Source organism: Neopelma chrysocephalum, unplaced genomic scaffold, assembly GCF_003984885.1.
Source record: "Neopelma chrysocephalum unplaced genomic scaffold, ASM398488v2 Primary Assembly neopelma1_125, whole genome shotgun sequence".
Classification (NCBI taxonomy): Eukaryota; Metazoa; Chordata; class Aves; order Passeriformes; family Pipridae; genus Neopelma; species Neopelma chrysocephalum.
In genome coordinates this window covers 1,231,623-1,252,710 of record NW_020897787.1, presented here as the reverse complement: position 1 = coordinate 1,252,710, position 21,088 = coordinate 1,231,623, and the positions used below count along the sequence as shown (strand labels likewise).

The following is a 21,088-nucleotide window of genomic DNA, read 5'->3' as shown; positions in this document are numbered from 1 at the left end:
AGCACAGCTCGGCATAACATGGAACCACTTGCATGTGGCTTTGGCAAAGCATTTCAACATGACCCTAATTCTGTCCTGTAGCTAAGGAAATATATACAAAATTACCTTCACTTTCCCTATTTTAACTGTATCTCAAGCCAGTCCAACAGAAATTTCGGGGTTGTTACTATCTTAAGGGGGCATAGAAGGAACATATTGCATGTCCTCCAAGCCCTGTGCAAACAGATCAATTCTGGTAACAAATAAAGGCTACAGTTGCCCTTAAGTTCTCATACTTCCACAAAAGAGTGGTTCTGTTCTCCAAGTTAAGACTCAAATTTACATTGCACCTACTTATACTGTTTAAATTTCTCCCTGATCTTAATTCTCTGCTCGGGGATGCAGATCAGAGCATCTGAGTGGGCCCTGAATGGCTTAGCTCCTCCTCTGGTTTCCAAGATCTTCTGTATTCCTGAAGAAAAGTATTAAAAGTTTAAAATATGTCCCTAAAAGTAGAAGACAACTAAATAAAAATAAATTTAAAAAAACACCAAGCAAACAAAAAAAAAAACCCAAAACATCCCAACCAATCAAACAAACAAACAAAACCCCAAAGCCAAACCAAACCCAAGACACAAGACAAACAGAATCTTAACCATTTTGTTTAATGTTGTACAAAACAAAAAATTGGTGAGTATTACAATGAAAAGGGATTAAAACACTGGTATCACATTGCCATCTCTCTACCTAAACAGTTGAGATTCACTTCTCTGTTCATACCATAGAAACTTTAGTGGCCTCCAGGAACAGAATGACTTAAAAAAACCCTTGTGTCACACGTATTCTTCACTCTACATTTTAAAGCTGTGCTCACAGAGACGGCTTCTTCTATTGGAGTCTTCAGGTAAACAGGAGTTCAGTTGTAAATAAAGTTGAATCTAAAATTTAGAAGGATTATACCAAGTAAGGAATTTTCATTCTTTCTATTTAAGGGGAGTTTTTGAATTATTATGCAAATGTTTTGTTTCTGCTCTGGATAAGCCTCCACCTGACAGGACAAAAGTGCATTTTTTAGTAAGACAGCTTTACAGTACAGCATCCTTTTTAACAGCCAATCCTCCTCTAACACTGCACAACTGTCTCTTAGGGTTGCAGAAGAGCTAATTATTAACATTTTATCTCCTAAGACAGTTTCATAGATACGAAAATCCCAGTGAGAGTTATGTTCCTTCATCAGCAACCCCTTCACAGCATTTCTGCTGTCAGGCAAACCTCACATATTCCAAAGGTAACATATGGACATACTCAACAACAGAGAGAATTCTCAACTAAGTTTCACAGACAGCAGTGGAAACAACCATCCCTCTCAGCTCCCAGATGCCCAGCCTTTAGATGCCTCTGTTGCACTGCTACCCAACCAGCACCTGTCTGCACAACAGCCAGTGTTCTGCTGGTACTCACAAGTACCTGCTGTTTTTAGAGGGGGAAGCCAAAACTGGGGCTGGATAGACAAAAAAACCCAGCAGGAAACAAGCCTATTATGGGCAACACCAGTGCTGACATTCTGCTAGCAGACTTTCTTCATCAAAGTAGGAGGAGGACAGAGCTACTTTCCTGAAGAACAGCTGGCAGGCTGTGGGATGCCTGGCATCTGAATGACCACCCACAAAAATAAGAAACCAGCTCTGGAGACCTGAGGCACAAGCCATGCCCAGGTAAGAAAGCCAAACAGTGTGTACCTTGGGAAGAGGAAGGAAAAAATACAGCTGTCCCTACACATATTTGTGTCAGAAAAATACTACATGTGTCATAAAAATACTACATCTGTAGTGAGGAGTCTAAAAAACCCACTACATTTAATCAGCACAAAGCTGGGATAACATGCACACCTAACTCAGGGCTTCAAACTCCCATCTTGGCTTTTACTCTCACGCTGCCTCCAGCACCTACAAGAAGTTGTTCCTTAGTCTGTGCACAGCTTCATCCTCACCATCTTTCACATTTCCTTAGCTACAGCTGCTGTGTAGGACTTTGGTGCCAGCCAGTTGTGATTAGTGCCTCTAAACTGTCCATCACACCTTGTCTGAGGGAGATTCTTTGGGATACTTAAAACCTTTTCAAGTTGGTTTCTGTAGTGCCTCACCTTGCTCTGGTGTCCCACAGCAAACATATTCCCCAGAACCGTCATACAAATACAATATACCTGCTCAAAAGTTGAGGAAGGCTGGAAATAATGGGTCCATATCCTGGTGCATTGTCATAGAGCTCAAACAAGGGTGCAGCGACCAGCTTGTAATTTTTGGGGACTGCAAACAAAGCTAAAAACAAATACAAGTTGATTAATAAGACAAAGCAGAACACATTCAGCCAGGGTATCGTTGTCCCACACAGCCCTCCAAACAAGATCACTACACAGAGCACTCCAGCAGGTTTATTCCTTTTCTAGTTAAATGTGGGGTTCACGTGCTGAACAGGAGCAGGAATGGGAATTTACTAGGAATTCATGTTCAAAGGATCATCTACCTTCAGAACCAATACCTGCATTTAATTTCATTAGTGACCAACTATAAACACCTGCAAACATACAAACACAAACTTGCTACATCTCCCTGTGGGAAATGCAAGCATTTAGACATTGTTATAAATACAACCCTTTGCTGCAAACAAATACCTACCCTTTTCTTGAAGCTGGACCAAAAAAAGCTTTTTGTGCTCTTTTGGCTTTGTAATATGAGCTGGGATATAGGGATACTGGAAGAAAAATGATAAAAATTAGTTGTACAGAGCTTTGAAAATATTGTGCAATCTAAAGTGCTACTTTATAAATTATCAAGCACTGTGCAAGCTTTCAATGTGTCATATATTGTTCTTTCATGGCATCGAATAAAAAAACCCCAAAATTTTATAAGAAAGTACTTAAGAAAGGAGTGCTGTTGCTGTCACAACTAGTGACAGGATCTAAATGGGCACCAATACTCACAAGCAGCTAAAACAACCCAAGACAGAAATGCACAACAGCAAAATGACCCTTTAGAAATAGGGTAGTGAGACTAATTTATTCCCAGGGCATCTGTTCCATAAGCTGCTGCAAGAGTTTCCATTGTGGCTACAAAAGGAATTTCAGTGGTGCATCTGTCTCAGCACAGAACTGGAAGCTTTTACATCCACTGGTTTCTCATCCATCATGACACGTGTGAGGAGGGAAATAGAAGTTTCCAGAAAAAGAGGCTGCAGTTTCTCCCCAGTCACCGAAAGGAGACAAAACAGGTAAAAACCAGAAAAACTAACTGCTCATGCAGTTGGCCTCAAAAAGGCCAACCAATGGGTTGGAGGCTTTGGAAGTGCAATCAGTACTTGACTGAAGAGGACAGAAGCCCACAGGAGTACTCACCTGAGGAGGTTCAAAGTTGGGTCTCCACCAGTTGCCAATGCAGTCATCAATCACCCAGTCCTGCTGAACACCATCCTGGCGACCCAGGATCTACCAAAAATCCAGCAACAATCACAACTCTAACTATCCCAAGTCCATTTTTCTAGAAAACACATACTGGAAGAACAAAACCTTTTTCTGATATAGTTTAGAACTGCTCTGACACAGCTTCCAATAGAATCATAGAGTATTTTTGTATAAAGTGGAATCTTTTAGTAAAAGCCTCGCCTGGCAGGACAAGGCCACTTTAGAGAGCATTTCAAATTCCATGCTGTATTCAGCTGGCCTGAGTCCTATCTGACCAGTGGGAAGAATGAAATACATTGTTACACTAGCTGGCAGAAGTAATTTGGGCTAATTGGAGGGCATGGAAAGTTACCAGTGCAACGGGAGGACTATCTCGAAGGCAAGTCCTCCCCAGTTGTGCTCCACAACACATTTTATTGCTCATCTGCACATTCACTTGCCTGAAGCCAGTCAGAAAGCAAAGCTGCAAATGAACACAGGACTTGAGCAGCAGCAGGAGTCAGCCACACTCATGATGCAGACAAATGAAAACTTGACTGCTTATTTGTAACTACCTGAGAACATCACAAAAGCAACAAAATAACAGCAGCGGTAAGAAGACCACTCTATTGTCTTGGCTTATTCTACTAATTCTGCTATAGAAACATAACAAAAAGCAAACAGACCTCTGTCATTAAGCGTTTGAGCCCTTCCACCTCATCTTCTCCCGGATTGAGTTCACCACCAGGTCTGTTAAAATAACAGTGATGAAAGCTAAAGTTACATTTTATTGCATTTACCAACTTTCACAGGCAAGTTCAGATGTGCTTCCAGGCAGGGAGTTAGAAATTCTTTTATGGTCCTTAAGTCAGAAATTCCAAATCTAACTTTGATATTGAAGACAGCAGGATAACTTTCACCCAAACCATGACTAAAATGGCTATTGTGTCCCTTATAAAAATAACTATTATATAAAATACTTTTAGTTCAGCAGGACAAAGCATAACAATACACGTGATAAAGACTGGGACACTTAAAGGGTAAAGTTTTAACAATAATAACCAAAAGCTGAAGAAAAGGTTGTAAATACTGCCTGTATTTATTGTTATCTCAAAACCAGCACACACTGAATCAAACAGAAAGCAGAAAATAAAACTCCTGTGGGGAACCACCCCACATTTGATGCACGATTAATGAAAAATCTAAACCCACATTTTCATCAATACAGCATTTCACAAGTCTGTTTGTGCACAAACACCCTTCAAATCAAGACGTGAAAAACTAATCTAGATATAAAACGAGACTTCACACATACATGAAATTGAAAACAAACAATATAAATGTTAAAAACAAGAGCAAGAACACAAGCAGGGTAACTTGAGACAAGTCAAGACCATCTAGTTTAAAATAGAAAACAAGCACCACCACCATTACCACGACCGCATCCAAACACTAGAATTTCACTCTGGCACTGATAAATATGAGATGAACTGAAGTGATTTCCTCAAATTTAGATGCCTCCCTTTCTTGCTATCCCAGCTCACCCAGTAGTTTGTAACCAGGTATCATTCTGTATTTACAGGGGGTTAGTTCTTGAACTCCACTTGCCTGTTTTTCCAGGCATAACATAAGCTATGGAAGCATAACAGCTTTCACAATGCAAGTACAACACACCAGCTGCTGATAATGACTTTTAAACAAGATTTTACCACAGTGATGCACCGTAACTAAGATTCCCAGTTGGTTCCAAACTAAGTCACCCCCTCATGAGCAGTCAGACAAACACTTTAGATGAAAACCCCACCACTCAAAAAAAGACCTTCCAGACTAAGTCTTTGCAAGAAATGAATCCCATTCAAAACATCAATCAGTTGGCCACAGTTTAACTTCTAGCCTGCGTGTTTAGTGGTCTGCGACAATAAACTAAAGTTTAAAGTTTAAGAAACACTTACAGCTTGAAAAAAGTTGTACCCAGCTGCAGCAACAGCACGTGGGGCAGCCTGTGCTCGTGCACGATCAGAACCCCTTCCACTGTCCTCCTCATGCCAATCTTGTCAAACTCCTCCCTCATGCGCTGGAACCGAGCGGCCACCGAACTGTCCTTCTCATACAGGGGCTCCTTGGTGCCAAACGTGTAATTTGTCAGGGGATACCTGCAAGGGGGCAAAAATTGTAACTGCAGAAAGAAACCCAACTTTAAATTTCTGACACAGCACCTGGTGGGTAACTTGCAGGGCTAAAATCCTTGCTGGTGGCTCACAGGGCCCTTGCCCCAAAGAGATCTGCTCGAGGAACACACGAGCACAGACGGTCCTGCTGAGCCACACACCAGCCCAGTGCTGGCTCAAAAGAGGGAAAGAAGCCCAGAAGAACCAACTGTTATTCAACAGCCACCCTCTTTGATCTCCATGCTACAGAGAAAAGGCAGCTGAAGCTCCAAGAGAAACTGGAAAAGAGACAGGAGGGAAAAGCTCTGCTGGGAAGGAAGGAAGGAAGCTGCACAGGACTGCAGTTGTTTTCTGCAGACGTAATGAAGGGCCTGAGAACTGAACTGTTAGAAGTGGTTTTGTTTTGAAGTGGGAAATCAGGCATCTGGATCACAGAAGAGGAGAAATGCTGACTGTCTGAGTGCAGGGTTGAGAGCCTGGGGTAAGATAAAGAGTGTGAGCAGATCCCTCTGTTGGGCTGGTGCTGGGCCTCTGCACTCTTGGGACAGTGCAGTGAAAACTCAGTGATTTCTCCCAAGTAAGAGGGACTGAAAACAGTCAGAAAAGAAAAGAAAGGTTAGGCAAGAAATGGCCTAGACTTTAAAAAAAAAAAGATGCTGATAACACAGCTTCCCAATGAGTCATTTCTTCAGAAACTCTATAGAAATATTCCAATCTCTGAAGCTCATATTTGAATTTTCACAAGACTCTGAATAAATTCAGCTACACCAAAAAATACAAGTGTTAGTGATGAATAGCTAAAATTGAATATTGACTGCTGCAGTTAACATCTGCTGGTTTTTGCAACTTGACAGATGTACTTAGCAAAGAACATATTCTACGTCCACCAGAATTTTCTGGAAGAAGCTAAAAATATATGGCTTCTCATTAAAAAATATGTAAATACTTATTAGCAAGTAGTTTGTATCTATGACAGAAGTAAAGTTTTCTCTGGTAGCAACCACCCCTAATTAAACCCCAACACCTGCACCAGACAACCCACAAACACCAGGCACATCCAGCTACATCCTACTGCCTGGGGTCACAGGGCCAGCCCGGGTCCCAGCGAGGCCAAGAAAGAGCCCGTTTCCCTCCCTGCCGCCTTTCCGGATAATCCCTGAGAGGGTCGGTGATGCTCAACAGGCCCAAACCCTCCCTGTGTTACTCGGGGCTCACACCTCCCGAGCCAGACGCTGTTTTTAAGCACTAACGCGTTCACCCCAAACGCTCCGCACTCCCCCGAAGGCCGGCGAGCCCTCGGTACCCCCGGTACCCCCAGTGCGGCTCAGCAGCCCCGCGTGGGGGGAGCCCCAAAGGCACCCGGGCTGTGCCGCCGCCCTGCTCTCGGCTCTCGGGGAGGCCGCGACCCTCCGGCCCTCGCAGGGCGGGCGCTGAGCGCGAACCCCCCCGGGGCTGCTGAGGGAGCGGGCAGGACAGGGCAGGGGCGGGCAGGCCCGAGGCGGCGCTCACAGGTTGATGGTTCTCTCCAGCGTGAGCGGCTTCGTCTGCTGGATGTACTTGTTGCCGAACTGGTTGACCCCGCGGGGCCAGCCGGTCTGCGAGCGGTTGGGCGGCACCACGGACATGGCGGGAGGCGGCGGGAGCGGCGGGTCAGCGCTGGGCGGCGGGAGCCGCGTCCGCCATTAACGCCCGCCCGGCCCCGAGCGCCGCGCGCCGCCTGCCGGGACCGCGCCCCGCCCTCCCGTCCTCGCCCATTGGCCGGCGGCACCCAGCCCCGTCCCCCGAGCCATCCGATTGGCCGCCGGGGGCGCGGCGCGGGGGGCGCCGGGAGTTGCAGTCCGGTCTGGCGGCAGCATGGCCGCCAAGCGCCGCGGAGCGGGCGCGCCGCCGGGGGCGAAGCGCGGGAAGCGGGAGGCGCGCGCCGAGCTGTGCGCGGCCCTCGGGGACGCGGCGCTGCGGGAGCGCGCGGGGGCGGCCTGGGCCCGCGGGGAGCGGCTGCGGCACGGTACGGCACGGTATGGCCCGGTATGGCCTAGTACGGCCCGGCATGGCCTTGTACGGCCACGCCGGGCCCGCGGGGAGCGGTGCGGTATGGTACGGCACGGTACGGCACGGTACGGCCCGGCCGGGCCCGCGGGGAGCGGCTGCGGCACGGTACGGCACGGTACGGCCTGGTACGGCCACGCCGTGCCCGCTGGGAGCGGCTGCGGCACGGTACGGCCCGGCCCGGCTCTCACCGGCGGCCTTTCCCTGGCAGAGGCGGCGGCGCTGGAGCCGGCCCCGTTCCCGCACGCCGTCATCCCCGGGTTCCTGGCGGACGCGGCCTTCGCGGAGGCGCTGCGGGACGAGCTGCTGGGCCTCGGCTTCCACGGGCGGCACAACGACCTCCTCTCGCTGCGGCAGGTGGGCCCCGGGCCGGGCCGGGCCGTGCTGTGCTGTGCTGAGCCGCCTTAACCCCCGTCCCTTCTTCTCTTCCATGGGCCGCCGCAGTCCGAGGAGCTGGGGGCAAGCCCGGAGCCCCACATCGCCGCGCTGAGGTAAAGGATACACTGTCACCCGCAGAAACAGCTCCTGTAACTCTTTAAATAGTTGGGAGACAATAAATTAGTCTATGGTGATATGGATGCTTTATAACATGTGGGACATGTACCCTATGCTTGTCTTCTCAGGAATGCTCTGTGTGAAGAATTCCGACCGTGGCTTTCTGCTGTGACCCAGATAGAGCTGGAGCCAACTATTGACATCTCTTGTGCTAAATATGAGTATACTGGTCAGTATATAAGTGATCCTTTCCCTAAAGCTTCTGTGCACATGTAGAAAATAAAATGTCTATGGAATATCTAGTTTTATCACCCATCCCAACCCTTTTCTAGTTCCAGAGGGTCCCAGAAGCAGCAAATCAAAGTCTCAGAAAACAAAGTACAAATGATGGAAAAACTGTTGCTGCAGTTCTGTTGCTGGTGGCTTTAACTGGGCCTGGTGCTGTTGCAAGTCCCCACCTTTTCAGAGATGTTCAGCCTGTGTTTATGTGGCTGCTTCAATGCAAAAGGGTGACATGTTCATCTTCCAAACGCTGCAGTTGAGTTTGTGAATTCTGTTGGCAAAATGTCACTTGGTGAATTCAGGTTTCAGCTGGATTCTGTGCTTTCAGTCATGAAAAGTCACTGTAGAAAGGGGGAGTTCTCTACTGCGATCAGCTCTAATTTTTACAAGTCTTTTGCACAATCAATTGCTGGTCCAGCTTTTCTGTTCTCAGGATTCCCCCTCCTCTCTATTCCAGCAACAAGCCTCCTCCATTCAGAGGTCAGAGCTGGAATCATTGTTTAGGTTGGGAATCTCTGTCCCCCGTGCCCGGTGGCAGCCAGGAAGGGGTGGGTGATAAGGTGTGACTGCTTGTACCTTCAGAGGGGCTCTGCCAGCTGCAGTGCAGTCCCACAGAAGTTACCCTTGCAGATCTCGGGCTGGTGATGCTGATGAGTGAAAACGCAGTTCCTGGGAGGAACATGTTTCTTCTTGTCGTGTCCCTGTGGGGGCCAAGCTGGGAAGCAGTTGTTGGACTGAGTCACGTGCGTGCTGGAAAGATGCTGCAGCAGCAAAACGTGTGTGATTGCAGATGTGCTGCTGTGCCACGACGACGAGCTGGAGGGTCGGAGAATCGCCTTCATCCTGTACCTTGTCCCCCCCTGGGAGAGCAGTGACGGGGGAACGCTGGACCTGTTCAGCACAGACGGTGAGAGCCCGGCCTTGGCCTCAGGGGGGTGAAAAACACGGAGCTCCTGTGCACCTTGCTGCAACTCTCTCCTCAAACAGTAGCAGGGAGATAAAGAGTTTCTCCTTTGTCCACAAAAGGGGATGTGTAGGTAAAATTCGCACCTTTAGGGATGGGCTGTAGTGGGGTTTACAGACAATGAGCAACAGCAGACAAAGAAACAGCCTTTTATTCTGTTCTTTTGGAAGGGCTGAGAGTGGAGGCAAGTTGGAAGCAATGCCAGTAACTGTGCTTGGAACTCCAGATTGATGACAGTAATGTCCCTTTCCAGCAACAGAGCCACAGAATGGTTTGGGTTGGAAGGAATCTTAAAGATCATCTAATTCCAGCCCCCTGCTGTGGGCAGGTGTACCTTCCACTATCCCAGGTTGCTCCAAGCCCTGTGCAACCTGGCCTTGGACACTTCCAGGGATGGGGCAGCCACAGCTTCTCTGGGCAACCTGCGCCAGGGCCTCACCACTCTCATAGTAAAGAATTTCTCCCTAACATCTAATCTAACCCTGCCCTCTGTCAGTTTGAAGCCATTGCTCTTTGTCCTGTCACTCCATGCCCTTGTCCAAAGTCCCTTCCCAGCTCTCTTGCAGCCCCTTTAGGCACTGAAAGGGGCTCTAAGGTCTCCCTGGAGCCTTCTGTTCTCCAGGCTGAACAGCTCCAACTTTCTCTGCCTGTCTCCATAGCAGTGCGCTGATTCCTCGCCAAGCCCTTGCTCTGAGCTCCATCCCTTATAACCAGGTGTCCTACCAGTCACTGTCATGAAGAGAGAAATAGCAGTTTCTAGCAAGTTCCAGTTCAATATCTTAACCAGAGTATGTTTTCTTCCTCCTCAGAACACCTTCAGCCACAGCACATCACCAAGTCATTAGTACCTTCGTGGAACACGCTGGTTTTCTTTGAAGTGTCTCCAGTCTCTTTCCACCAGGCAAGGAGCTGTCTCTTGTTCATTTGTTGATTCTCATTGTTGTGGTTGTTCCCTCTGTGTGTTATTACAGTCCTGATGGGGAGGGAGAAGAACTGTGGCTAGAGCGGATACTCACGCTAAGTGCTGTGTGCTAAAGGCAGGGCTTCAAGGACTTTAGGGAGGACAAGAACTGACAAAGCCAACATTAAACTATCAGTCTAGCTTCATCATCCTGGGAAAGGAAAACTTGTTTTGTGTTGCTATCCTGGCAAGCCCCTGCTGTGAATTTGGCTAGGGCCTGTTTTTGTTTGTTGGCTTGTTTTAAACTAGCTCACATTTTTCATGTGGGTGCCATCACTTCACTCCAGAAGAGCTCCTGAGCCCACCACCTTGCCAACAGGGGCATCATTTGTGCTTTCTCTTCACACTACTGTTACAGCACCTTAGAGTGTGAAATTGTTCCATTTAGCCCAACCTCTGCACAGTTTCATGAAATCAAGATTTAACAGTGACCATCGCTGTGGGAAAACTGAGGGTTCCCAGAGGCCAGGGCAAATGCCAGGATAGAGGGTCTGCCCTTAGTCTGACAAATAAGCTAAGAGCCTTCATGATGGCTTGTGTTACAGCATTTTTTGAAAAGTAAAGGACACAAAAGCAGAGCAGTGCAGCCTGCCAAGGCCCACGGGTGCTCTGTGCTGTCTGACCTTCCAGACTAAGCTGTGACAGCTGATCTTTGCAGTCCCTTATGGTAGAAATAAGTGGTAGAATAAATGGTAGAAAAATGAAATGCAATTACTTTATAACAGAATGACAAAGCTCTCAGAGAGAGCTCTGCTGTGAGCTTGGAGTAAAATCTTAGACTGGAACTCTGGAAACACACAATGGACTTGAGCATCAAAGTTTGCTTTAGGCCTGTCTGATAATCCCACTGGTCTAGCCCTGTCTGACTTTTCCATGTATGCACGTGGGCTCTCTGCAGTCAGGTCCAGCTCCTGTCATGAGTTTACAGGGTGCCTGTCCCCCCTGGTCCCAGCAGTGTTGTCCCCCAGCAGTGCCGTGCTCGGCTGTTGCAGGTGTCGGAGGTTGTGTCGCGGAAGTGCCGCCTGTCCGTGAGCGGTTGGTTCCACGGCCCGGCCGTGCCCAGACCCACACGCCCCGCTGAAACTCCCTTGCCCAGGAGCCCCCACATCCCCTATGATGTGAGTAACATCTGCTTATCTGCATTTCTCTCTCTTCCTTGCTCCTGTAATACCTGTTACGGGAGGCAGCGATGCTCTGGGGATGCTTTAATCCTGTCGCGTTCTCCTTTTTGTTCTCTGTCCATGAATTTGGATCCAGTTTCTTTCCTGTGCATCTTTCTTGGCTCTGGGTGTTTTGCATACCTCCAGTAGTTCAGAAACTGCGGCAAATACTTGTGGTGCAATGAAATAAAGGAATGGAGAGTGTGTGTGAGGGAATGCAGCCCTGTGGGCAGCTCAGTAGGGGGAACTGAAGAATTTCACTTTTGCAAACTCAGCATTGCAATCCATTTCCCTTCCAGCATGAAATACTGTATGAGTGGATCAATCCAGTTTATTTGGACATGGACTCCCAAGCTCAAATCCAGGAGGAATTTGAGGAGCGATCAGAAATTCTCCTGAAAGACTTTCTTAAGGTGAGCCTGGTGGTTCGATTGGATCTGATCTGCCAGAACAGGTTGCAGGGTGACAGGTACCACCTGGCATGCAGGCTGGGAAAGGGCTTGCTTGCACATCTGTTAACTAAAACACCTAGTTTCGTGCCCTAAAGGGGAGTGGACCTCCAGAGGTCCTTTCTAACCTCAACCACTCTGTGATTCTGTGGATGGATCCCCTCTGACTGCCTGTACACTGCTGTGTAGGGACTCACCAAAAATAAAACACTTGTATTCAACCTTATTTCCTGCAAGAAGCAAAGCAGAAGGCTGGAAACCCGTGTCATCCTTCCTGCTTCCCAGCCTTTCCCCCAGCTCTTGCAGTCTAGCACTTGGGGAACTCCACGTGTGTGTGAAACAAGTGACCCACGAGAGGTTTGTCTTGAAGGGCTTTGCCTCTCAAGGCTGACTGACCTGTGGCTTACAGGGCACCTGTATCTCAGTGAAGCTGCATTCTCACCCAGCAGACAACCCAGTAGCATCTGATACCTCCTGGTCACTGACACTGAAAAGACACAACACCCTCCCAGGCAGTGTCTCTGAATTCAGCAGTCTGGGGATCCTCAAACAAGTTCGAGTGCCTTATCTGGAGGCACTGCTTCTGGCACACCTGGGAGCTGAATGAGAATGTCTCTGCACTATCTTTTTTTTTGCCTAGAAAGAGAAATACCAGCTACTCTGTGAAGCATTGGAGAACAAAGAGATCCAGTGGAGTGGTCGGGGGCCTGCCAATAAAAGGTGGGGAATGGCAGCACACGGCAGCTGCTGGTGGGGCCAAGCAGGAGCTGCCATGAGGCAGCCCCAAGGATGTGGTCCTTGTTGGCTCTCCAACAAGGAGATAAACCTTCTGACACACCTGCTGTCTTTCAGACTCTATGAGGCAGCAGAGGAAGTCAGCCTCCCTGACACCCTGAAGAAATTCCTGCAGCTCTTACGCTCCGAGGCCTTGTTTTTGCTGCTTTCCAACTTCACTGGCTTAAAGCTGCACTTCCTGGCTCCCTCTGATGAGGATGAAGATGCTGGGGAAGGACGAGCAGCGGACACTGCTGGGCACAGAAGTCCCAAACCTGAGCAGGAAGAAGCTGAAGGACACGCTGATGGCAATCCCTGTGAGCCAGAGCAGCCTGACAGCTCTGGTGAAGCACAGGATGGCGAGACACGGAGCAGTGAGTAGAGCAGCAGCAGTGGGAAAAGGCTCGAGCACAATCCTGGTGCTAAGAGTGCTGGCAGCAGAGTTCCCAGTGATTTCCATGGGACCTAATGTTTCATCTTGTGCTGCAGCCAGCACAAGGCACCAGCACAAATGTGGGACCTGAAGCACGTCAGATTGGGCGTCCAAAATCAGCGACCATTGCAAAAGAATTTGGAGTAAATTCATGACTAACTTGAAGTTACCATTTTGAACAGACCTAAGTCTTAAGGATAGGACTTTAGGGAGGGCTGTTAATTGCCCATTAAGCTTTTTTGTATGTGGCTTCTACATACAAATATCCCTGCTTCTTATAAATCAGATTTTCATGCAAGATAACAAATCTAAAGGAAAAGGGTGAACACATCAACATAATTTCAGAACTAGAAAACTGATATACCTCAAAGGTAGGATTTAACCTTTCAGAAAACACTGTCAGCCTTAATAACCATTTATTGTCAGCAGTGAGATACCACTGCTGTCAAGGATGAGATTAATTTTGGATGCATGGATTGGTGATTTTTATTTGAAACAGTGGCTCTGGAATTTAAGGGCAGAATTTTTGAAAATGCTCATCTTCCACTGAGCCAGGCAAATTAGTGGACACTGGAATAAAAGATAGTAAAAAAAATAGTCCTAATGAAAAATCCCATCAGAACACTTAGTAGGAACAGGTCTTTGTTTTTCTGGTTTCCACAGTCATTTGGCTCTTCTATCTGCTTTGTGTGATTTTTAATTCATATATGAGGAGAGCATAGTTTGAGTCTACATGGACTGAAAACTGAGCTAGACCCATGAGAAAAGAAAGGCTTCCCCAAATTGTGACATACCTCCTTGGGTGGCACACACAGAGTTCAGAGCAATGTCCTCCTTCACTGGGGTTTCTGGTAGTTCCTGGGTACTTCCAGAGCAGAAAGGATGCTGGCTCTTGAGGTTTGGAGCTCTACTGTAAATCCGGGGCAAACACAATAAAAAGGGAAGAACTGGTTAAACTAAAGCACAGCAGAGCTTGGAGCAAATGTTGGTCCCACTCCTACATGTTCAAAGTACATAACCTACAGCCACCTCTCATCATCATCATCATGGCTGGGCTTCGCCAACAAAGATTTGGGACTGGGACAGATGTTAACACGCCATCTGTGGGTTTACCTTTCCTTTGCTGGGGGCCAGCAGGCGATTTCAGGGGTGTGAGAGCCCCAGGCCTTGCTCCCCACGTGCTGCTGCCCAGTTTCCTGGCATTCCCTGGTGTTTCTGTGCCCTCTCCCAGGCTCGGGTGCCCCGGTGTGCGCGGGGGAGCTGCGGCGCTGGACCCACGGGCACTACACTCTAGTCCACGACGCTCAAGCAACAGAGTTTGCTCTCGACCTGCTCTTCTTCTGTGGCTGTGAGGGTAAGTGGACAGGAGAGGTGGCACTCTCCTTACAAGCTCTGCACGAAGGAGTTCCTTCTGACCTCTCAGCAGTGCTGAAACAACCAAAATTTCCCTGCTTTTTCCTACGTGGGAGGTCTCTTTAAATTTTGCCCTAGTCCTCACTTCGGCATAAACCCTTGTTTCAGTAGTCTTTGTGTACAAAGATTTGGGATTGTGGCCTTGGAGTCAGCTCTGGCCTTTCCTGCTGGAGCCAGGAGGTGGCGCCTGGGCAGAGGGAAAGGCTGAGTCTCCCAGCCCTGTCCTCTCCCGAGCAGCGGCTCTGAGCACGGTGGAGGGTCAGGTGGCCAGAACACCCGCTGAAAGTGTTCTGTTCCACCCCTTTTCTCACCAGAATTATCAACTGCACCTCCAGTTCACAAAGCCCAGGGTTTTCAACAGTGACTTTAGGCATGTCTGGGCATTTTAGATTGCTAGTTAGATAGTGATGAAAACAAAAATCTAAACACAAGCATTTTAGACCAGCTGAGCCCAGAACACACAGCTGAAACCATCTGGCACATGCTGGTAATTATCCTGAAATCCTTTTGCTGCCTGCTAAGGCAGAACTGTTCTACATGTGAGGAGGTAAACTGTGGGGATTATCCTGTATCCAGTAACTGTGGGCAGCGGGGTGACAAAACACCATCTCCAGGAGGGCTGTAAGAAGCCTGGGCAGCACTGAACTTTCTAAGAGTCTTTCTTTTCTGTTTTAAGACTGGGATCCTGAATATGGTGGCTTTACCTCCTACATTGCCAAAGGTGAAGATGAAGAGGTAAGGACCTCAGTTACCAGCTGCAAATCAGATAAAATTGTTCAGGGTGGAGTGATATAATTACACTTTGTCGTACACTAACATAATCCTGAGGGTGCTCCGTGTTGCTCTGGAGCCTTCCTGCCCCAGTCCCTGCTCGTGCTTCCAGAGGCTGGTGTTCCCCTAAAGTGTGAGACCTGGGCCCTGACAGTGCCTCACAGCACCTGGGGCCATGTGGGAAGCTGCCCTGGAGGGACACAAGGCTGTGGCAGAGATGACACTTTTCCAGGGGGTGCCATTCACTGGGGTCACATCCAGCATCAGTACCAATGACAGTGCTGAGCAGTCATACCAGTCCAGAACCCCTTACTCTATAATAATGCTTCAGGTTAAGGGGTATTAAAGTGAAAATGGTGTCACAGTTCATTTTCTAACACCAGACTTTTGCTCCGACTAACTTTTGAAACTTTTGTTTCTTCTTCAGAATTCTGTCAAAGCCATTTTTATGACACTGATTTCCTCCCTTCCTCTCTTGTCTTGTAGCTGTTGACAGTGAATCCAGAGGACAACTGCTTGGCCTTAGTTTACAGAGACAAAGAAACGATGAAGTTTGTGAAATACATCAACCATCGTAGCTTGGCGCGCCTGAACAAGCATCCAAACAGAACAGGATTTTGGGATTTTTCCTTTGTCTATTACGAGTGATGGTGCAGAGTGTGACACTGTCACAGGAGATGGTGGTGGGTGGTGGGCAGGTTCCTGTCCAGGCATTCAGCTGGGACCTAAGTGCAGACAAATGTTGCTGATGCAACTTCATCACGCTGCGTACAGTGGGGTCCAGGTGGCTTTTTTAACTGTACAAATGAAATTCAATCTCCTCCCAAGTCCATTGCAACACACACCCTAGACTGCTTTTAATGCTGTGTGGAGAGGGTTGTCCCACAGCTGTCAGCTTTCCAGCTGTGTTCTCATGGGAGCAGCACAGTGGTGTCTCTGAGCTGTCAGGGTGAGAATTACAACTGTACATTGCCCCGAGCTGATGACTGTTCTTATTAAAAAAGAAAAAAAAGGAAATGGGTCAGTTCAATGCTTCAAACACTGGTCGAGCAAGTTCTGTTACAAAATGCCCAAGACATTTTCTGGGGCTTAACTGGGTTCCCTGTTTGCAGAGGCAAAAATAAAGGAGCTGCCCTGGGAAATATGAGGTTTTTCCAGCTGCACAGCTCTGGGGAGTTGGGAAGGAAAACAGTGAGGCTATAAAGCTGCTGGCATGGGGAAGGCCCTGGCACTGTAACAAGAAGCAGGACTTTATTATGCTAAATGCTGTGCAGACAGACCCAGATGCAGCCCTTTTTCCAAAGGATTTACAAGGTAAACAGCCGAGAGAAGAAACCTGCTCCCGTGCACTCTGCTTGGTGGGTGTGCAGACAGCTCCTGGCTTCAGCTGGGAAAGGGTTGTGGCTCCAGCCTGGAGCAGGGGTGGTGGGCTGGCAGCTGGAATGTGGTAACTCACCTCTGCCTGGCTTGTCATCCACAGGTGGTAGGAAGGTCTCCAGCAGCACGGCCTCCTGTCCTGTTAGTGATGTCCTGGGATCTGCTGGGTTCTGATGGCTTCTGTCACTGGGGATCAGCTCAGGTCTTTCAGGGCAGCAGCCAGCCAGGTCCTGTGGTAAACAGCACAAGAACAGCAGTGGTCTTGTTGCAGCACCTCCTCCCTGCACGTGCTCTCAGGGTCTGTGCCTGCCCCACGTCCACTGCAGCAGGGCTGTGCCACACTCACCACGAGGTGCAGCAGAGCTGTGCTGATGCTTCCAGAGCCAGCCAGAGGGCTCAACACCCTGCTGGAGGCTCGGCCCTGGCCTGCACCTGCTTGCCTGAAACTTCTCTTGGCACTGAGACACGGGTGTTCCTCCAGCTCATCCGAGCCAGGCAGTGCAGGCCACAGGCTTGCAGTGAGCTGGGGAGAGTGTGCACGTCTCATTCCTCCTGCCTCTCCTGGGCTGGGAGAGGGGAGCTCTGGATTAAAGTCTGCTCCTTCTTCCAGGCTTCTTCCAGGCTTCCAGGCCTGTTGTTGAAGAGCACCACGGTGGTGTAAGACCATAGCTGGCTGCAGAGGAGCAGTGAGCCCAAAGCAAGGCCAACTGTTGATGAGCAGGAGAGGTGTCCTGTGGGCATGTCTTCATGAAGATACAGGAGCAACAGCCTTCAGCTTCAGTCCCAATACACAGGGGTCAAAAAAGGATTCCCTGAGGCAGTTGGCAGGAACCCCTGCCCTTGCTTCCAAAGGGAAAGGTGTTTCAGCCCCCGCAGGTGCCAGAGCAAGGGGACAACACTGTCCTGCACTCCTGTTGTGCAGAACTCTGTAGCTCCAGGGTCAGTTCCATCCCAGATGACAAGCAGTTGTTCAGTTGTAGCTACTCCCTCCTGCACTGCTGAACGGGAAGGACAGCTGGGAGGTGGCTGTGCTGAGCTGCAGTTGCAAGATCTACACCATCTTCTTCACATCCTGTCTCCCTGAGATGGCTTCTCTGTGCACTACCAAGGCTTTCTTGCTTAGTTTTAATCTTCCTTTGCTATTTACAAGGACCAGGGGATGAAGCTAGAAACTAATCCTGAAGTAGGACAGGACTCTCTGAATTACTGATTTCTGAGGCACTCTGCTGCCTATTGGGGCAGCAGCTCTTCTTGGGGAGAAAGCAGTTCTTATTCTGAGCTGCTCCAGTTGAAAGAGACGAGTAATGGAAGCTTCAAAGAACAAAAACCCAAAATTATTTGTGTAGTTTTGAACAAAAGTGACAGATACCACAGCTATTGACAGCATAGTCTGCTGGGCAAAGTTGGGAGTAAATGAATTAACAAAATGAAGTTACTTCTTACATTTTGAGCCTATGAATGTGCTTGGCAGATCTTGGAAACGCCTCCCAGGAGACTGGGAGAAGCTGGGCTCTCTAGTTTGCTGCTTTTTAATAATAAATACTACACTAGAGGGCATAGCAGCCTCAGCTAGAGCGAGGCCCTATCTACCAGATCATACAAGGAACCACCTTTCTGCCTCTGGTGACTCAGATGAAGTAATTTAGGAAGCCAGATTTGCAGTTGGCTTTCAAAGATTTAAAAATGAACACTCTGCTCTCCCACCCTTCCTGTCCCAGGTCCCAAAAGCCAGAGGCTGGCACTGCATGTACAGAGGAAGGACTCCACATGCTGACATTTCAAATGATGTGAGCTATGGGAGGAGGAGGGGTCTTACTTTACACAGCACCAGTAATGGGAGCCATCTCTGTAGCTGCTCTTGCTGGGTACAAATCCGTATTTACAATTAGGTGTAGCTGCTTGCAAAGTACTCCATCATTATGGAGAGGAATATGAATATGAGACATGTACATACCCACAAAATTAATAAGCAGGACAATATAGAAAAATAGGCCCAAGAACCACAAGTGAACAGAGTTACAGAGGGGAAGCAACAGAGAACAGGAACTTCATACCAGGCAAGAAGCCACTGATGAGCTGGGCTGTACAAGGCCATGCATTTCCCACCAGCTGATGGCACCTCCCAGCCTGGCACCTGAGGCAGGGCACCAGCAGCTTTCAGTTGTTTAAGCTTCGAGCTGTTCATGTACTTCACAGCAAATATTTTGGGACTTGGTGGCCATCGGTTTGCCAAGCAGCTGAAAACAGGAACAATTCAAATATGGAGATAAGACAGTTCAGCTGTAGAGCAGACTGAAGGAATTGTTCCAGCATCCATAAACATGCAGCAAAGCTCTACCATTGGGTATTCAGTGAACTACCATGAAGATGAGCAGCAATGCACAGGGCTTGAAGGAACAGGGGCTGAAATCAGATAACCTGTCAGTTCCAACTGCTTCTTCACCTCCAAACTGGAACTTCAATTAGGACATGGAATCAGTGCTATACAGATCCCTCTCCAGCAGGTGCTGATCCAGCACATACTGCTGCAGTGCATTGCCCAGGCAGGGAAGGGGCCATAGGAGGAAGGTTCCAGTCCAAACTGCCACGTCCCAGCAGGGCAGGACAGTGGTCCAGACCCTATCCCCAGCACACATACCAAGGTGTGGTGCCATCTAAGCAGCCCTTGCCCATGAATTCTTAGCAACACACAGCTCTACTAGCACCGTTTCAGAGCTTATTCTGTACTTGACCATCAGCTTGACCTGCTCAGTGCAGTTCCCCTCCCATACCCAAAAATGAGGTTCCTGGGTGTTGGTCCTGGGCTAAACTGTACCAGTGGGGACTGTTTGCCACTGGTCTCCTGGTGCAGGCTCAGTTTATGCCAGCTTGCTACTGCACACCAGCTTTATTCCAACAGGCAACTGCAAGCCTGGTATCACCTCAGCTCACAGGATGTGCATTTTTCACTTGGCAGATGGAAGTTGGCTTTACAGGAAAATAAAGTACAAATTTGTTGTCAGAAGCTTAAATGGGGGAAATCAGCGTTATCAGAGGACTGGACAGCGAGCAAAGGACTGACCTTGCCAGGAGCAAAACAGAGCTGGGACTGGCAGTGCCTGGTGAGAAGTCCTGAAAATCAGGCTGATGGGAAAGCTGCTTTCTGATCACAGCCACTCTCTTATCACTAAATAGAGTACATAAATATAAGCAAGCAAGCATTAGGATTTTGAACATTAAGAACAGGAGGTTGAAACAGTGGGAACAGGTACAGCAGGTGGCAGAAAGCCCAGCACTTATGCCAGGAGACTGTTCCATAATCAAGTCTGAGCTCACCTGCTTAGAACAGCATGGGTGGCTCACCACCCTTTTACCAAGGAGCTGGATTTGACTAACAGCAGGCTCTTAAAAGGATTCAAATGAGCTCCTGCTGTGGATTTGAAGTGACAGAGGTCTGTACTTCCACAGTGCAGTTCTCTGCATGGAAGGGACTGAATCAGTGGCAAGGGGCAGTTCTGGGGATTAAATCACATTGTAAGAATTACATTCCCCATTCACCTGGTCACACGCTCACCAACTGCTCTCTAACAAACTTGAGATGGAAGCCAGATTTTGTTTCCATCCAGGCTTGATAGTTTTAATTCAGTAGTGGCTCGTAGGAGACAGACCAGTTACAGGACACAAATCCTCCTGACAGCCCCAAGAAGTGACCCAAGAACTCCATTTCACAGGGATGGGCCGACTCCTCCCCACCTGTGTCACAAACCCCGACCTGCACAGCAGCAGGTGTGATGCACAGCACACAACGAGGAGCACCAGGGCTCAATCACCACCCTGGGCGGGATATTTTTAGCTTCTAAAAGAAATCTGCTTTGGCAAAGATTCAAAAATACCTTCAGATCTAAGATAGAGAGCCTTACTGTAATATTGTAATCCAATTCAAAGAGATTCCGCAATTAAACAGGTTTGAGCCAGGAACCAAATGAGTTTTCAGTACCTTCTTCTTTTGATCCCATTAGGTACTGCCAGCTCTTCATGAGTATGCACCAAGCTTGGGTGTGTAGTTTGTTTCTGTTGTTCCTGAAATGCACCCTTGCCCACCTCAGCAGCTGCAGTTTTTCCAGCCATAGCACAGGAACCAGTAGCTGGAAGCAAAGGTTCCTGCAATCCAGGCGTGGGGAAGCGTGGGGTACGAAACAAGAGCACTTCCTACCTGCACACATCATGGAACTGGATGGCTGACAAAGGTCTGGCTTAAAAGCCAGCAAGGAGATGTTATCCCCCCGGTGCTTCTAGTGCACTGCACTGCAGTTTCCCTGAAGAGCCACACATCCCTGCAATGAAACCCGGGATTCTCCAGCACGGGGAGTTCAAGTGCACAGAGACCACGCAGCAAAAGCC

The 21,088-nt window shown here is 48.5% G+C and overlaps 2 protein-coding genes and 1 long non-coding RNA gene across 3 annotated transcripts; 1 reads left to right on the top strand and 2 right to left on the bottom strand.

Annotated features, from left to right (window-relative positions):
- Nucleotides 1-625: 625 nt before the first annotated feature.
- On the bottom strand, nt 626-7,320 carry NUDT21 (nudix hydrolase 21). The gene is made up of 7 exons (XM_027698178.1): nt 7,093-7,320; nt 5,368-5,568; nt 4,102-4,165; nt 3,371-3,460; nt 2,655-2,730; nt 2,183-2,297; nt 626-917 (listed from the first exon to the last, which is right to left on the bottom strand). The coding sequence occupies exons 1-7, from the start codon at nt 7,206-7,208 to the stop codon at nt 896-898; spliced, it is 684 nt and encodes a 227-aa protein (XP_027553979.1). The 5' UTR covers nt 7,209-7,320; the 3' UTR covers nt 626-895.
- Nucleotides 7,321-7,437: 117 nt separating this feature from the next.
- OGFOD1 (2-oxoglutarate and iron dependent oxygenase domain containing 1) lies at nt 7,438-16,348 on the top strand. Its single transcript, XM_027698175.1, has 13 exons — nt 7,438-7,588; nt 7,841-7,986; nt 8,074-8,120; nt 8,253-8,353; nt 9,197-9,313; nt 10,180-10,271; nt 11,324-11,449; nt 11,791-11,904; nt 12,581-12,660; nt 12,793-13,088; nt 14,379-14,501; nt 15,237-15,295; nt 15,818-16,348. Exons 1-13 carry the CDS (start codon nt 7,438-7,440, stop codon nt 15,977-15,979), a joined length of 1,614 nt encoding a protein of 537 aa, XP_027553976.1. The 3' UTR covers nt 15,980-16,348.
- LOC113974749 lies at nt 10,305-20,269 on the bottom strand. Its single transcript, XR_003536633.1, has 4 exons — nt 18,763-20,269; nt 16,788-16,938; nt 13,942-14,057; nt 10,305-10,343 (listed from the first exon to the last, which is right to left on the bottom strand). It is a non-coding gene; the product is annotated as an uncharacterized LOC113974749 (long non-coding RNA).
- Nucleotides 20,270-21,088: the final 819 nt, after the last annotated feature.

Bases quoted from the DNA above. Each gene is read 5' to 3' on its own strand.
- NUDT21 (XM_027698178.1), bottom strand. From the start codon at position 7,208: ATGTCCGTGGTGCCGCCCAACCGCTCGCAGACCGGCTGGCCCCGCGGG. The intron at 4,166-5,367 runs GTAAGTGTTTCT...TTATTTTAACAG, and splicing joins GGTACAACTTTTTTCAAGCT to ACCTGGTGGTGAACTCAATC. The intron at 2,298-2,654 runs GTAGGTATTTGT...ATTTGTTTTTAG, and splicing joins GGTCCAGCTTCAAGAAAAGG to CTTTGTTTGCAGTCCCCAAA.
- OGFOD1 (XM_027698175.1), top strand. From the start codon at position 7,438: ATGGCCGCCAAGCGCCGCGGAGCGGGCGCGCCGCCGGGGGCGAAGCGC. The intron at 8,354-9,196 runs GTCAGTATATAA...GTGTGATTGCAG, and splicing joins TGCTAAATATGAGTATACTG to ATGTGCTGCTGTGCCACGAC. The intron at 14,502-15,236 runs GTAAGTGGACAG...TTCTGTTTTAAG, and splicing joins CTTCTTCTGTGGCTGTGAGG to ACTGGGATCCTGAATATGGT.